Raw genomic sequence first — 15,539 nt, 5'->3', positions numbered from 1 at the left:
TTGGGATTTATACAAATCCCTCCTCCAGATCTGAGACACTTTCATCTCCAGCCCTCATGAGTCTGACTTAGCATGAAAGACGTCAAAGACGTGTGCAGGGGAATTGGATTTGTTTTTAATAAACTATGGCCATTCCTAGTGATAGAATTGGTAAAATGTCTCTTCTGGGTGGAGTCTCCAGTGTCAGTTCCACCTGAAACATTTTCCATGCGTAAGATATTTAAGAGGTCTTTTCCCCGTATGGATTTGCTGATGCCCCATATGCGCTGACTCCAACTGAAGCTTCTCCCACATTCAAGGTTTTTCTCCAGTGTGGATTCTCTGATGTCGAATATGGGTGGAGCTCTGATTGAAAGTTTTCCCACAGTCGAGGCATTTATAGGGTCTCTCTCCTGTATGGATTCTCTGATGTTTAATAAGGGCTGAGTTGTCACTAAAGCTTTTCCCACAGTCCAGGCACTTATAAGGTCTCTCTCCTGTGTGAGTTCTTTGATGTGAAATCAGATCTGAGCTCCAACTGAATCTTTTCCCACACTCGAGGCATTTATAGGGTTTCTCTCCTGTATGCGTTCGCTGATGTGAAATAAGGTATGAGCTCTGACTGAAACTTTTCCCACACTCCAGGCATTTATAGGGTTTGTCTCCAGAATGGGTCCTCTTGTGTCGAGTCAGGTGTGAGCTCCGATTGAATCTTCTCCCGCAATCGAGGCATTTATAGGGTCTCTCTCCCGTGTGCAGTCGCTGGTGAGTAATAAGGGCTGAACTGTCACTAAACCCCTTCCCACAATCCAGGCATTTGTAGGGTTTCTCTCCCGTGTGGTGCATCTGATGTCTAACAAGCTGCATGTTCCAATCAAAACTTTCCCCACAGTCCAGGCATTTAAAGGGTCTTTCTCCCGTATGGGTTCTCTGGTGTGAAATAAGATCCGAGCTCTGAATGAAGCTTTTCCCGCACTCCAGGCATTTATAGGGTTTCTCACCTGTGTGGGTTCTCTCGTGCCTAATAAGATGGCAACTTTGATTGAAACCTTTCCCACAATTAAGGCACTTATAGGGTTTCTCTCCCGTGTGGATCCTCTGATGGGAAATAAGGTTTGAGCTCTGATTGAAACCTTTCCCACAGACAAGGCACTTGTAGGGTTTCTCTCCCGTGTGGATCCTCTGATGGGAAATAAGATGTGAACCTCGACTGAAGCTTTTCCCACACTCGATGCATGTGTTTTTTCTCTCTTCTGTGGGGATTCTCTGCTGGGCTGTGGTTTCCTCGAGATCCTTGCAATCTCCACCATCATTTATGGGTTCACATGTTTTCTTCCCTGTGTCATATCCCAGCAGCATCTCTGACCTGCGCTGATTTCCACAGGCTTTTCCTGGTTTACGATTCTCATAAAAATCCCCCTCGGATCTTCCCAATACCGTTCCCTGCAGATCCACATCCTCAACACCTTCCCGCTGTGGATTCTCCTTCTCATTCACCATCCCAGCACCCTCTAGAATACAGAGAGAGAATCTAGAAGGAGTTTCACAATGTATTGGACCAGGTAGAACAACGGCACCACAGGGTGAAGCTAGAAACAGTTTTCAAAATATATCTTTTTTAAAATAGAGCCATTTGGAAGAAATAATCTAGACAACACAGAGCACCGGGGACCAACAATGGAGAAATTTCATTCTGCCTCCAGATCCCTTCGAAAGACCCCGGGGGAAGTAAAGTCTGGGGGCGGGAAGCTCATCCCAGATCTCAGTCAGCGTGGGTGGGTGACATCTGCCCCATGGATGGAGCTAGTCCCAGGAAGGGAGGGGAAGAGACATGAATGAATACAGACAGGACAATACAATGCTTCTGCCACCTCAACGGATGCAGGGATGGAGATAAATTAACATCTCCCTTGTGTTTCTGACTCCTCAGTCCCATGGCTGGGGGAGTGGAGATCAAAGTGTGTCTTAAATGAGTTGTGGGGACTATGGGGTCATTCTCCTGAAATCGCAGGGTCTGTCTGCACAGCTGCTGGGAGGTGTGATCCCCAGCTGGGTAGATGGACAAGCACTAGTGTCTGACAATAGCAATGTGGCCAAGGCAGCATGGGCTGTGGCTCGGACTACACACCTGACTACAATCCTGCCCTGCCCCTGGGCATGTAGTCAAGTGGCTAGCACTAGACGCGATCTGCGCTGCTATTTTTAACTATTGCATGTACATGTACCTGAGCTGGGAATCACACCTCCCAGCTGCGGTGTAGAAGTAACCTAAGTGACCAAGGAAGAACCTGAGCAGAAGCCCAACTGAAAAATCACAGTCCCGCCCCCTAACCAGTCATCCCAGTCCCTCTCTCCCCATCCCCCCCAGGCTTCCAATAATCAAGGGGACAAGAATCCCTTACCCAGCGAGGTCACCGTCTCGTAGTTCTCCTGCATGACGTCCTTGTAGAGGGCTCTCTGAGCGGGGTCCAGCAGAGCTCCCTGCCTCTCGGTGAAATACACAGCCACCTCCTCGAAGGTCACCGGCTCCTGAAACAAGAGTCCCTCACTCAGCACCTGCTGCCCCAGCCACAATCCCTCCAGTCCCAGGGGAGGAGGGCCGATAAAATGAAAGGTCTGGTGGAGACAGAGGAGCAGAATCCCACTCCCACCTTGCTCAGAGCAGCTAGGAGGCTTAAGGGAGGGGAGAAAGAGAGAGCTCCTTGTCCCTCCCAGCCGGTGGAGGAGGGCAGGGGCCTTCCCGTTTATCACAGGAGGTGGAGCCCCTCAGCAGGGTCCAGGGACAAGAATCCCAACCCTCTCCCCATTCCCAGCAGCTGGGAGTGAGGGAACGGGGCCTCTCCCCTGGGCCTCACCGCTGGGTGCCCCCTTCGTATTGCACAGCAGCCTCTGCATGGTCGGTTCACACTCCAGCTCTGGGAGTCCAGTCAATTTTCCCAGCCCTGTCCAGGGGGTTTGTTTCCAGTTCCAAATATGGGGGAATTTCCACCCCGGATCCCAATAGGCGTCTTCTGAACACACTCAGGTGACTAGCCCAAGCCACTACCAAGGCCGTATATTTAGGCGCTAGCTCTAGCAGAACTAGTGCATGTACATCTACCCGGGCTGGGAATCCCACCTCCCAGTGCCTGTGTGGACGTAACCTAAGTGACCAGGGTAGAACCTGAGCAGAAACGAAACTGGGCACATGAGAGACCCAGGGATGCCACCGACTGAACATGTCAGAGCAGGTTTGTCCCTCCCCGTCACCACCTCCCTGGCCCTGTGTATTTCCTGCTCTAGCCCTTCTAACACAAACCCATCAGCAGCCCCTTGAAACTCCCCTCTCTGAATGGGTTTCCCCCTTCAGGATGTGTTGTAGTCACTGGGAGCTGGCAGTTCTACCCCAGTGGGGAGCTCCATTTTTTGGAAAGTGGATGAAAGTTCATACAAAGTTACAATCACCTCTAAGAACAAATGTTGCTAGGAAAAGGTACACAAAGGAGACAGGCTGGGTCAGCCCAAACTGAAAGGTCTAAATAGTCATGGGAGAAGTGGACCTGAAACTTGGGTCTCCTAAAACCCAGGTGAGCGCCCTGCCCCAGGGCTGGAGTCCGTCTCATTCTCTCTCACCCAATGCATATGTAACCATTTATATACGGTGGAACAGCTTCAGTGGGAGAGACTGAGGGCAGGTCTACACTATGGCACCGGCGGTCGATTTAGCGGGTCTATTTAGCAGGACCCCCAGTTTCAGAAACGCTGACTTAGTGGTTATTGTATTGCTAGACTTATATACAGGCTTGGCAGAATTTGATTTTTTGGATCATTTCAATGGTAATATCAGTGTTTATTTTTAAGGATTTATTTTCAATTGTTATTGATTTAAATGTTCCCAGTTGCAGGAAATAATGGGGTAGATCACGCAATAATTATTCAACGACTGTAGACATTGAGATTCAAAAAGCTGAAAGCTTTATAAATGGTAAACACATTGTCATCATCATCACGTGTCAAACTATACCAAGTAAATAGCCTAAATTCAAACTCTCAGAAGTTCTCAAGCAGCATTTTTCTTACTTTGCCTCTCTGCACATTTCGACTATTTTCAGTGGAAATATGTTTTCATCCATTTGTGTGTGTGTGAGCAGAAATGGACATTTACCGACACTTACTGATTGAAAATCTCATCCTTCCAAGCCTTTGTATGTAGAAGAGAAACAAAATTTGAGCAGATTGATCTCACTATAACCCCCCCACACTACACCAGTAGCAGGTTATTCAGGCTGCCTGGCACATGGGCATTAGGATACAGTCTGTGAGCGGGTCACACTCTGGGCTGTTCAGTAGACCAGGATCCTGCCCCCGTTCAGAGCAGGTGTCTCTGATGGAGCAAACAGGGCCCAGCAGCAGTTCAGTGCTGGGGACATTCACCCATCGCTGGGGCACGAAGGGGCCTGTCTCAGGGGAGGGAGGGGCTCAGAGGTTTGTAGCGGGGTTACATTTGCAGGTGAACAATAACCTCCCCCCCCATTTCAGTCTCATTTCTCTCCCCTCCCTGACAACCCAGCCCCAGGGACACAACAGGGAACCCCCCTGGGGCCCGCCCACGCCCCCCCCCCCAGCCGCTCTCCCCCCTGCCTGAACCCCCAGCTGGCCCCGGGAGCAGATCCTGGGCAGAGCCCGGGCGGCGACTCGCTGCTGGGGCCGCAGCTCCGGTCCCTCCGCCAGGCGCTTCCCAGCCAGGGAGCAGCTGCCCGGGGCGGCGAGATCTGGGGCCGCTTGTGCAGAGTCACTTTCCTGCCCGGCCCCGGCCCTTCCCCCGGGTCCCCCCATCACCTGCAGGCTCCGGCTCGGGGGCTGGGGCGGGCAGAGCCCGGGGCGGGAGGGGGGTTAGTGCCGGTCTCGCCCCGCACGGACCCCGCCGGGGAGCAGCAGCGGCTCAGCCCGGGCTCCCGGCTCACAATGGAGGATCTGACCCAGGAAGATAAACAGAGGCCGAGCGAGCGCAGCCCGCCCCCTCCCAGCACGAACCGGGGCCCTGTGGGGGCAGCAGCGACGGACCCCCCCGCCCCATACCCCGCTCAGCCGGGGGTCCCGCCCGAAATCCCTCCTCGCTCCCTATAGAGACCGGCCCAGCCAATCCCACCCACCGCCCGGGTCACTGAGAAACGCGCCCCCTGCAGCTCCGGGCAGGCTCCCTTGGGGGCCAGGACCCCGCCGTCCCCGCGTCCCCTTCGGATTTGGGGACAGTCCCTGGTCCCCCTAGAAATCGCCCTTCTCCCCCTCCCAGGGATCCTGCGGGCTCCTCCTTTCCACCCCGCACTGACAGGAACTGCGCAAGAACCGCTCTGAGTGCTGGGCCAGGCTGCCCCAGGGCTTTGTCTAGGACCCAGAAAGGGAGCTGGGAAGGGGAGGGAATTCCCAGGTTCCCTGCACTGTCCCTATCCAGCCACCTGGCTACTGGGCTATATGGACACCTGCTTATCAGGGGTTTACACACCTACAATAGCCCTGAAGTTGAACTCTGTGTAACCCCTTCTAAAGTGCAGAAGAGACCCGACTCTGACCTCTGCTTCAGCAGAGAGTTTAGCTGCTGCCCAGGAAGAAAAGGGGTGAAATAGAATCAAGCCCCGTCTACACTTAAAAGTTAGGTCGACCCAGCTACCTCCCTCAGGGCAGGGTGTGAAAAATCCACCCCCTGAGCAATGTAGTTCAACCAAGCTAAGTCCCCATGTAGCCCATACCTTGCCAGGTATTCCCCGTTTTGTATCTGTGCGTTTGATTTTTCCTTCCTAAGGTCAGGTCTACTCTACAAACGGACAGCGGCACAACTGTCGCTCAGGGGCGTGAAAAATCCACCCTCCGGAGCGACGCAGGTATATTGACCTAACCCCCGGTGAAGACAGCGCTATGTCGGCAGGAGAGTTTAGACCTGAGCATGTGGGAAACCCACCGGCCGGACACCTGGGAAAGAATTCTCTGTAGTGACTCAGAGCTCTCCCCATCCAGTATCCCATCACCAGCCACAGGGCCAGCTCCAGGCACCAGCTTAACAAGCAGGTGCTTGGGACGGCCAAGGGAGAGGGGCGGCACCTGCGGCAATTCGGGGGCGGCAGGTCCCTCACTCCCTCTAGGAGCGAAGGACCTGCCGCTGAACTGCCGCCGCCGATCGCGGCTTTTTTTTTTTTGCTTGGGGCGGCAGAAATGCTGGAGCCGGCCCTGACCAGCCACTGGGGATATTTGACTTTTTAAATAGATAATAAAATGCTTTTTGGACAAGGAGAGGGAAAGGAGTGGGAGGAAATGGGGAGAGGGGTTTGGGGCTGCAGAGAGGGCAGGGGGAAATGGGGTACGGTGGTAGGGGAAGGGACAGAGGTTGGGGGGCTAAGGACAGGGGGATGGGGTTGAGGGAAGTGGGAGGAAAGAGGCGGGGCACTGGGAAGTTGCAAGAGAGGGGCACCTCTCAGTCCCACATAATCTCCTTCCATGTATGTGCTGAGATCCGGGTGTCCTTGCCCCTCCAGTGCATGTCCGAGCCCCCTCTCTGACCTACATGTGATCCGGCATCTGGGGGAAGGCCCAACTCACTGGAGGAGGAGCTGAGAACAGGCATGCTGGGAGCCTGCTTGTTCAACATTCTTTTTAATACGCAGGCACCAGAACTGCATTTGCAATCCCAGTCCTCATGGGTGGTGGGTGAATCACAGGTTCGGGGAGGCTAGCCCCCGGCCTGGCCCACCCCTTCTGCCTGAGGCCCTTCCCCTCCTGTCCCCCTTCCCCCACCGAAGCCCAGCGCCCCCACCCCCAGCTGCAGAGCGCTGGGCGGCCCCAGCCACCCCAAGTCCCAGCCTCAGCAGGCTTCGCGGAAGAGGAGCAGCCTGCCTAGGCTAGGGCCAACTAGCAGCAAGCAGGGGGAGGGGGAGCGGCTCGGTGCTGTTTGGGGAGGCACAGCCTTCCCCAGCCTATTATATGCACCGCCCATGCCAGTCCTGGTCTCCCCAGTGCTCCCCAGTCACCATCCCAGAGCTGAATCAATCAATGGGGCAATGTTTTAAGTAAAGGGGTGAAACAGCCCTGCTGAGGGGTGGAGTCCCAGCGCCTGTTCAGAGTGCTATTCCAGCTTCGCTTACTAGCAAAGCCCTCCAGTACATTAATAGCCACTTCATATGGGGAGAAGACACGGGTGGGCAAAAATTTTGGCCTGAGGGCCACATCTGGGTATGGAAATTGTATGGCGGGCCATGAATGCTCACGAAATTGGGGGTTGGGGTGCAGGAGTGGGTGAGGGCTCCGGCTGGGGGTGCGGGCTCTGGGGTGGGGTTGGGGATGAGGGGTTGGGGTTCAGGAGGGTGCTCTGGGCTGGGACCAAGGGGTTTGGAGGGCAGGAGGGGGATCAGGGCGGGGGCAGGGGGTTGGGGCGTGGGAGGGGGTCAGGGATGCAGGCTCCAAGCAGCGCTTACCTCAAAGTTGCTCCCAGAAGCAGCGGCATGTCCCTGCTCCGGCTCTTACGCAGAGGCGCAGCCAGGCAATTCTGCACGCTGCCCCGTCCAAAGGCGCTGTCCCTGCAGCTCCCATTGGCCGTGGTTCCCGGCCAATGGGAGCTGCGGGGGCGGTGCTTGGGGTGGGGGCAGCGTGCCAAGCCCCTTAACTGCCCCTATATGTAGGAGCCAGAGGGGGGACATGCCACTGCTTCTGAGAGCTGTGCGGAGCCACAGTACGCACAGAGCAGGGCAAGCCCCCGACCCCGCTCCCCAGCTGGAGCGTCAGAGCGAGGCAAGCCCTGGACCCTGCTCCCCGACAGGAGCTTGAGGGCCAGTTTAAAATGTCTGAAGGGCCGGATGCGGCCCCCGGGCCATAGTTTGCCTACCCCCTTCTAGAGTGAAAGTCTTATAGAGATCCAGGGAATAGATGCTTCATATGCTGAACCTAATACCTGTACTGTACCACTTTAGATCCGATTTGACCAGCCAGTGAGGACCAGTCTGTTATTAACCCATGGGCTGGAATGCTGCTGGCTGTGGAGATCCCCAGAGTGTCAAGGGGTTCAGAAGCGTTTTGAAAGGGCTGAGATGCTGCCGTTCTTCTCAAGCTGTGAAGGGTCCAGGGGACTTGAGTCCAGAGAACCAATGTGTGGGAGGTCAGACTAGATGATCATGATGGTCCCTTCTGACCTCAAAGTTTATGACTCAATGAGACACACACAGCACATACAATGGCCACACTACAATGACCGAGAAATCATCTCTGCGAGACGATCAGAGGGGACGGTGTTTTAATGTGCGTGCTCAAGATCAGGAAGGTCGATATCACGTGGGAACCTTATATTTGAATATCTGTAATAGCAACAAAATGGGGACGTCTCTATACGGAGCGCCTGTAGATTTACTGCCCAACAGCTTTTCTTTAAATGATATTCACAGTATTCCAAATCCTATCTACAATGGGTTGTCCTATTTATAATAATTTCTGTGTGCCTGAGATGTCTATTTTTCCCAGGGCCCTCTGTGGGACTCTCTCTTCCAAGCCGATTGGGCAATATTACCACCTACTTAACAGGGTTTTACATACATACAACAGCCCTGAAGTTTAACTCTGTGTCCTGCCTTGTGAAAAGAGCTCTGGCCTGGCTTTCACCAGAGAGTGAAGCTGAGGTGCGGGAAGAACGGGAGCATAATAGAGTTATACGTAATATTGTGTGAGTGACCCCAGACCTCATTACGCCAGCGGGGCCGTTTACCTTTCTGGGTTGGTTTTTATTCCACTTTGCGTGGCCCTGGCTGACAATGAAGTCGCCCCAAACCAGGTCTGACAAACTCTTTAGGGTGACCAGATAGCAAGTGTGAAAAATCTGGACAGGGGGTGGGGGGTAATAGGTGCATATATAAGAAAAAGCCCCAAATATCAGGACTGTCCCTATAAAATCGGGACATCTGGTCACCCTAAAACACTTGCTAAGAGACGCACTGTATGTTTGTACAAACGATTCAAGGGTACCTCCACACTGCAATGAAAGACCCCTGACATGGCCAGGCCTGGCTCAGCTGGCGGGGCCTCACAGGGCTCAGGTTGTGGGTCTATAAAATTGCAGTGCAGACATTCGGGCTGGGGCTGGAGCCCCATGGGGGAGGGTCTCAGATCTCAGGCTCCAGCCCAAAACCAAATGTCTACACAGTTCATTTTAGCCCCGTAGCCCAGGCCTGAGTGAGCTAACCCAGGCTCTGACTCAATGCCACAGGGTTTTTTTTATCTCAGTGTAGACGTAACCCAAGCCTCATCCCCAGCTGGTGTAAATTGGCCATAACTCCATTGGAACCCGTGCGGCCAGATCCCAGCTGGAGGGAATCAGAGGGGAGGATCTGGCCGATGCGACTTGCAACACACACACAGTTTGCAGGCAGTCCCCAGCTGGGAGGGGGGATGTGAAAATTCACTCCTGACACAGCCCCGCAAGGGGCAGGGATGAATCAGCCAGGCTGAGCTGATCATTCACACTCAAATCCCCAATCAGCTGCTCAGGGGCTCGGGACAGTTTAACCTGAGTGAGGGGGCATGGATCTCAGTGTCATGGGCTGTGAGTGGGACTCGCTCTGCAGGTTTCTACAGTTAAAGGGCAGAGAGGAGGCATTGCTGACTCTGTCCCTGCTGGGTCCTGCTTGATGGGGTGGAGAAAAGTGCGTGTGCGGGGAAGGGGCTCATTAGCTGTTGTCTCCAGGGAGCTGTTGCTCAGATGAAGGACAGTGTAACTTTACAAACTACTACCATCACAATTTGCTACCGGTCACAGTTACTGACATGTACTGCGTCTGAGTCTGACGAAGTGGGTATTCACCCACAAAAGCTTATGCTCCAATACGTCTGTTAATCTATAAGGTGCCACTGGACTCTTTGTTGCCTTTGACATCTACTAGGTATTCTTTTCTGCTGCTCTGTGACAACGTGCTGCCACCTCCTCCCACCCCCAACCCCCCGTGTCCAAGTGTAGCAAAATGTGATGGATGGGGGGTTTGCCTGTCACAGTTTGCTACCATTCCTCATCTGGTCCGGGGGTAGAAAATTGTAACATGGGGGGGGTCGTGTGTCACAGTTTGCTACCTCTCGCCTTTCCCTATCCTTGGCCCAGAGGTAGCGAATTGTGATGGCGCCTGTTTGCCTGTCACAGTTGCTATTCTACCTTTCTCCAGCCTCTGGTCCAGCGTAGCAAATTGTGATGGACGGAGGTACGCCTGTCACAATTTGCTAGCTCTCACCTTTCCCCATCTCCCGATCCAGGGGGTAGCAAGTTGTAAGGGGGTCATAAGTTGTAATTGCCCATCACAATTGGCTACCATTGAGAAAGCTCTGTTGGAAATCTGGACACAAAGAAAGAAACGGAGTGTTGTCCTTTGGAAAAGCACTTCTACAGAGTTAAAATGCGGGGCTATCGTATGTAAACCCCATAATGACGGTATCGGTTTTTTCTTTATTAGTCTCATTGCCAGGGGATGCTGTGAAGGCCAAAACTATAACTGGGTTCAAAAAGGAAGGAGGTAAGTTCATGGAGGATAGGTCCATCAATGGCTATTAGCCACGAAGAGCCCGCAGAGTTGGCTGCTCCGGGATGTGCCGTCTGTGGTGCTCAGGGTTGGGGAAATAAAGCCTCAAAGAAGATTCCCAGACAGCCTCCAAGTCCGTTAAAGGCCATTTTTACTCATGACTCACGACAAAGGACTCTGGGAGTTTGAGAAACTAAATTCGACTTTATTCTTTCCAAGCCAGAAATAAAAGCTAAAATCTCCTCCTCACACCCAGGGCCCAGCTCAGCGCAAAGCATTTCAGCCCCAGCCCAGCACGGTGCTGCTCCCACCTCCCGCAGGCATCAGCAACGGAGCAACGTTGTACAGTGGGCAGAAAAAGGCAGCGGCTCCATTAGAGACGCCGGGATTCAGTCACAGAGAAGCAAACGCTGTGAGAGCAGGAAAGCCAAGGAGCTCGGGTTAACGGGAGCCGGGGAACGGTGCGGCATCTCCAATCCCGGCTGAGGGGTTTATCCCCCAGGGACGTCCTTGGCGTGCGTGTGGTGAGTGTGACAGACAGAGTCTCCGTCGTCCCAATAAAGGATGCTGTGGAGGGGGATAGCGGTGACCATCGTGGTTCACAGATTCCTCATTGCCCTCCAGTCGCAGTGATGGACGTCAGCTGGCCTCAGGGCCGGCCAGGCCTGTTGATTTCCCTAGTTTCCTTCCTATCTCTGCTCAGCCTCGTTCACCCAGGAATCACTGATGCAACCAGCACCACCACAAGCAGCCTCATTTGTAGCCCTTTAGGATTCAGGGACAGTTTCACCCAGTGATCACAGGCTAGTTCCTGTCTCTCTCCGGCTCTAGTGCAGCAAGTTAACAATTCTCAGCCTCAGCTGTCTGGCTCTCCAGAGAAAACCCTGCAGTTTCCCAGCCCTTTATCTCTCTCCCGGCCGTATCTCCCATCACTGCAGGGATCCAGCAGGAACTTCCTTCCCTGTTTCAGTCTCTGCCTCTCGGCCTGCGACTCTCACACTGGCCCCCATCGGTGTTTGTGCTGATGGTGATGTATAATAATCATTGTTCAAACAACACTAAGATCTCATGGCAAAGGGTCATAAAATGGTACCAATAAAATAAGACAGTGTTCTAGCAAGTGGTCATTTGTCTTATGGCATCCCCAATAAACTTGCACTACATCCTGTAAAACAAAACTAATAACCTACGAGGTGACCAAATGGCCTTCAGCAAATACCTCAGTGGTTTGAGCACTGGCCTGCTAAACACAGGATTGTGAGTTCAATCCTTGAGGGGGCCATTTAGGGATCTGGGGCAAAAATCTGTCTTGAGATTGGTCCTGCTTTGAGCAGCGTGTTGGCCTAGATGACCTCCTGAGGTCCCTCCCAACCCTGATATTCTATGATTCCAAATAGGTCACAATACAGGGTGGACTATAAGACACTCCCAGTTTCATAATAATCAACATCCCAGAGCTTGTTTCAGATGATTCAAAATCAGGAGAACAGACTTACCCATGTTCTCCTCTGAACTCTCTACACCTGCCCTGTTTGGAGCCTTCTTACACGGTCACATTAGTTACAAAAGTTTTAACAACATCCTAATGAAAGGAGAAAACCAAAACTACGATCTGCAAATAATCAGAGGTTGGTAGGAAAGATACCAGAAGCTGCTTCACCAGTATGTGTACATTGGGATTTAAGCTCAGAACGATCACAGAGTGTGGGGGATTCATTTGAATTTCTCCTCCAGGTCTGTGACACTTAAATCTCCAGCCCTCATGAGTCTGATTTAGCATGAATGAAATCAAAGACATCTGCAGAGGAATTGGATTTAAAAAAAATAAAAATAAAATAAAGCCAGTCCTAGTGATGGAACTGAAAGAATTTCTCTCCTGTGTGGAGTCTCCAATGTCAATTCCACTTGAAACATTTCCAAGTTAAAGATATTTAAGAGGTCTATTCCCTGTATGGATTTCCTGGTGCCTGATACAAGCTGACCCCAGCTGAAGCATCTACAACATTCAAGGTTTCTCTCCTGTGTGGATTCTCTGATGTCGAACATGAGTTGATCTCCGACTGAAACTTTTCCCACAGTCGAGGCATTTATAGGGCTTCTCTCCTGTATGGATTTTGTGATGTTTAATACGGGCAGAGTTGTCAATAAACCTTTTCCCACAGTCCAGGCACTTATACGGTCTCTCTCCTGTGTGAGTTCTTTGATGTGAAATCAGATTGGAACTCCAGCTGAATCTTTTCCCACACTCAAGGCATTTATAGGGTTTCTCTCCTGTGTGAGTTCTCTGATGTGAAATGAGGTACGCGCTCTGATTGAAGCTTTTCCCACAGTCTGGACACTTATAGGGTTTATCTCCCGTGTGGGTTCTCTTGTGTCTAGTAAGGTGCGCGCTCCGATTGAATCTTCTCCCACAGTCGAGGCATTTATAGGGTTTCTCTCCTGTGTGGACTCTCTGATGAATAATAAGGGCAGAACTGTCACTAAATGCTTTCCCGCAATCCAAGCATTTGTAGGGTTTCTCACCCGTGTGCTGCTTCTGATGTCTAACAAGCTGCATGTTCCAATCAAAACTTTCCCCACAGTGTAGGCATTTATAGGGTTTTTCTCCCGTGTGGCTACTCTGATGTGAAATAAGATCTGAGCTCAGAACAAAGCTTTTCCCGCACTCCAGGCATTTATACGGTTTCTCACCCGTGTGGGTTCTCTCGTGCCTAATAAGATGTGAGCTCTGAATGAAACCTTTCCCACAGTCAAGACATTTATAAGGTTGCTCGCCCGTGTGGGTTCTCTCATGCCTAATAAGATGCGAACCCTGATTGAAACCTTTCCCACAATCAAGACATTTATAGGGTTTCTCTCCCGTGTGGATCCTCTGATGTGAAATAAGATTTGCGGTCTGATTGAAACCTTTCGCACAGACAAGGCACTTATATGGTTTCTCTCCAGTGTGGATCCTCTGATGGGAAATAAGATGTGATCTCCGCATAAAGCTTTTCCCACACTCAGTGCATGTGTTTTTTCTCTCTTCTGTGGGGATTCTCTGCTGGGCTGTGGTTTCCTTGAGATCCTCACAATCTCCACCATGATTTATGGGTTCACACGTTTTCTTCCCTGGGTCGTATCCCAGCAGCCTCTCCGACCTGCGCTGGTTTTCACACGTTTTTCCTGGTTTATGATTCTGGTAAAAATTCCCCTCGGATCTTCCCAATACCATTCCCTGCAGACCCACGTCCTCAACACCTTCCCGCTGTGGATTCTCCTTCTCATTCACCATCCCAGCACCCTCTGGAACACAGAGAGCGAATCCAGACAGGAGTCATCCCCCGTGCCGGGGACAAAGGAACGAAAGGGGAACAGCAAAGAGGGGCAAAAACACACAACTGCTGGGGAGACTGAGAAAGGGAACATTTACTAAACCCCTCTGTAATTTTTCCTTCTCTGAGGTGGGTCCCTGGTGCACCTGGATCCATTAGAACTGGGATATTTCTCCTCATCTTCCAAGCATGGAAGCTCCTCTGTAGTTTCACAGTGTACTGCACCAGGTACAACAATGGCACCACAGGATGAAGCCAGAAAGAGAGGTTTTAAAAATATAATTTAAAAAATAATAAAGCCTCCATGATTGGAAGAAATAACCTAGTTCTAACAGACAACACAGAGCACCAGGGACCCACAACGGAGAAATTGGATTCTGCCTCCAGATCCCTTCCAAACACCCAGGGGATTGTAAAGTCCGGGGGCGGGGAGCCCCTGCCAGGTCTCAGTCAGCGTGGGTGGGTGACATCTGCCCCATGGATGGAGCTAGTCCCAGGAAGGGAGGGGAAGAGACATGAATGAATACAGACAGGACAAGACAATGCTTCTGCCACCTCAAAGGATGCAGGATAGAGATGAATGAGGCCTCCCTTGTGTTTCCGACTCTCCTATCCCAAGTCTGTTTTAAACGGGCTGTGGGGACTATGGGGTCATTCCCCTGAAATCGCAGGGCCTGTCTGCACAGCTGCTGGGAGGTTTGATCCCCAGATTGGTAGATGGACAAGCACTAGTGTCTGACAATAGCAATGTGGCCAAGGCAGCACGGGCTGTGGCTCGGACTAATCACCTGAGTACAACCCTGCTCTAACTCTGGGCATGTCCTCAGGTGGCTAGCCCAAGCCGCTCTCAGCCTGGCTATTTTTAGGCGCTAGCTCTAGCAGAACTAGTGCATGTAAATCTACCTGAGCTGGGAATCCCACCTCCCCGATGCTGTGTGGACGTAACGTAAGTGACCAGAGCTGGGAATCCCACCTCCCCGATGCTGTGTGGACGTAACGTAAGTGACCAGAGCTGGGAATCCCACCTCCCCGATGCTGTGTGGACGTAACGTAAGTGACCAGAGAAGAACCTGAGTAGGAATCAAACTGGCCAAATCACAGACCCCCTCCCCCCCCGGCTTCCAATAACCAAGGCAACACAACTCCCTTACCCAGCGAGTTCACCGTCTCATAGTTCTCCTGCATGACGACCCTGTAGAGGGCTCTCTGAGTGGGGTCCGGCAGAGCCCCCTGCCCCTCGGTGAAATACACAGCCACCTCCTCGAAGGTCACCGGCATCTGAAACAATAAGCACCAGAGATATAGAATCCCACCCCCACCCTGCTCAGAGCAGCCCGGAGGCTTCAGGAGGGGAGAAAGAGAGAGCACCCTTGTCCCCCCCAGCCAATGGAGGAGGGCAGGGGCCTTCCCATTTATCACACACCTGCTAGCCAGAGGCTGATACAGGAGATGGAGCCCCTCAGCAGGGTCCAGGGACAGGAATCCCAACCCCCTCCCCATTCCCAGCAGCTGTGTGTGAGGGGACCGGGCCTCTCCCGGGGGCCTCACCCCTGAGTGCCCCCTTTGTATTTCACAGCAGCCTCTGTCTAGTGGGTTCAGGCTCCAGCACTGAAAGTCCAGTCAATTTTCCCAGCCCTGTTGGTTTCTTTCCCGTTCCAGAAATGGGGGAATTTTTATTCCATCCCCAAAAAGGGCCTGTTCTGAACATTATGCCATAAACTGAAGACGTCCC

At 52.4% G+C, this 15,539-nt stretch overlaps 1 protein-coding gene across 1 annotated transcript; it reads right to left on the bottom strand.

Moving 5' to 3' along the window:
- Positions 1–2,358: 2,358 nt before the first annotated feature.
- On the bottom strand, positions 2,359–15,085 carry LOC135888159 (zinc finger protein 501-like). The gene is given in 4 exon segments (XM_065415971.1): positions 2,359–2,508; positions 12,538–12,680; positions 12,738–13,778; positions 14,959–15,085. Coding segments are annotated over 4 exon segments (1,461 nt in total).
- Between the last annotated feature and the right edge of the window lie 454 nt (positions 15,086–15,539).

The sequence above is a fragment of the Emys orbicularis genome, chromosome 13, assembly GCF_028017835.1.
Source record: "Emys orbicularis isolate rEmyOrb1 chromosome 13, rEmyOrb1.hap1, whole genome shotgun sequence".
NCBI classification, from domain to species: domain Eukaryota; kingdom Metazoa; phylum Chordata; order Testudines; family Emydidae; genus Emys; species Emys orbicularis.
This window is presented reverse-complemented; position numbering and strand designations above follow the sequence as displayed.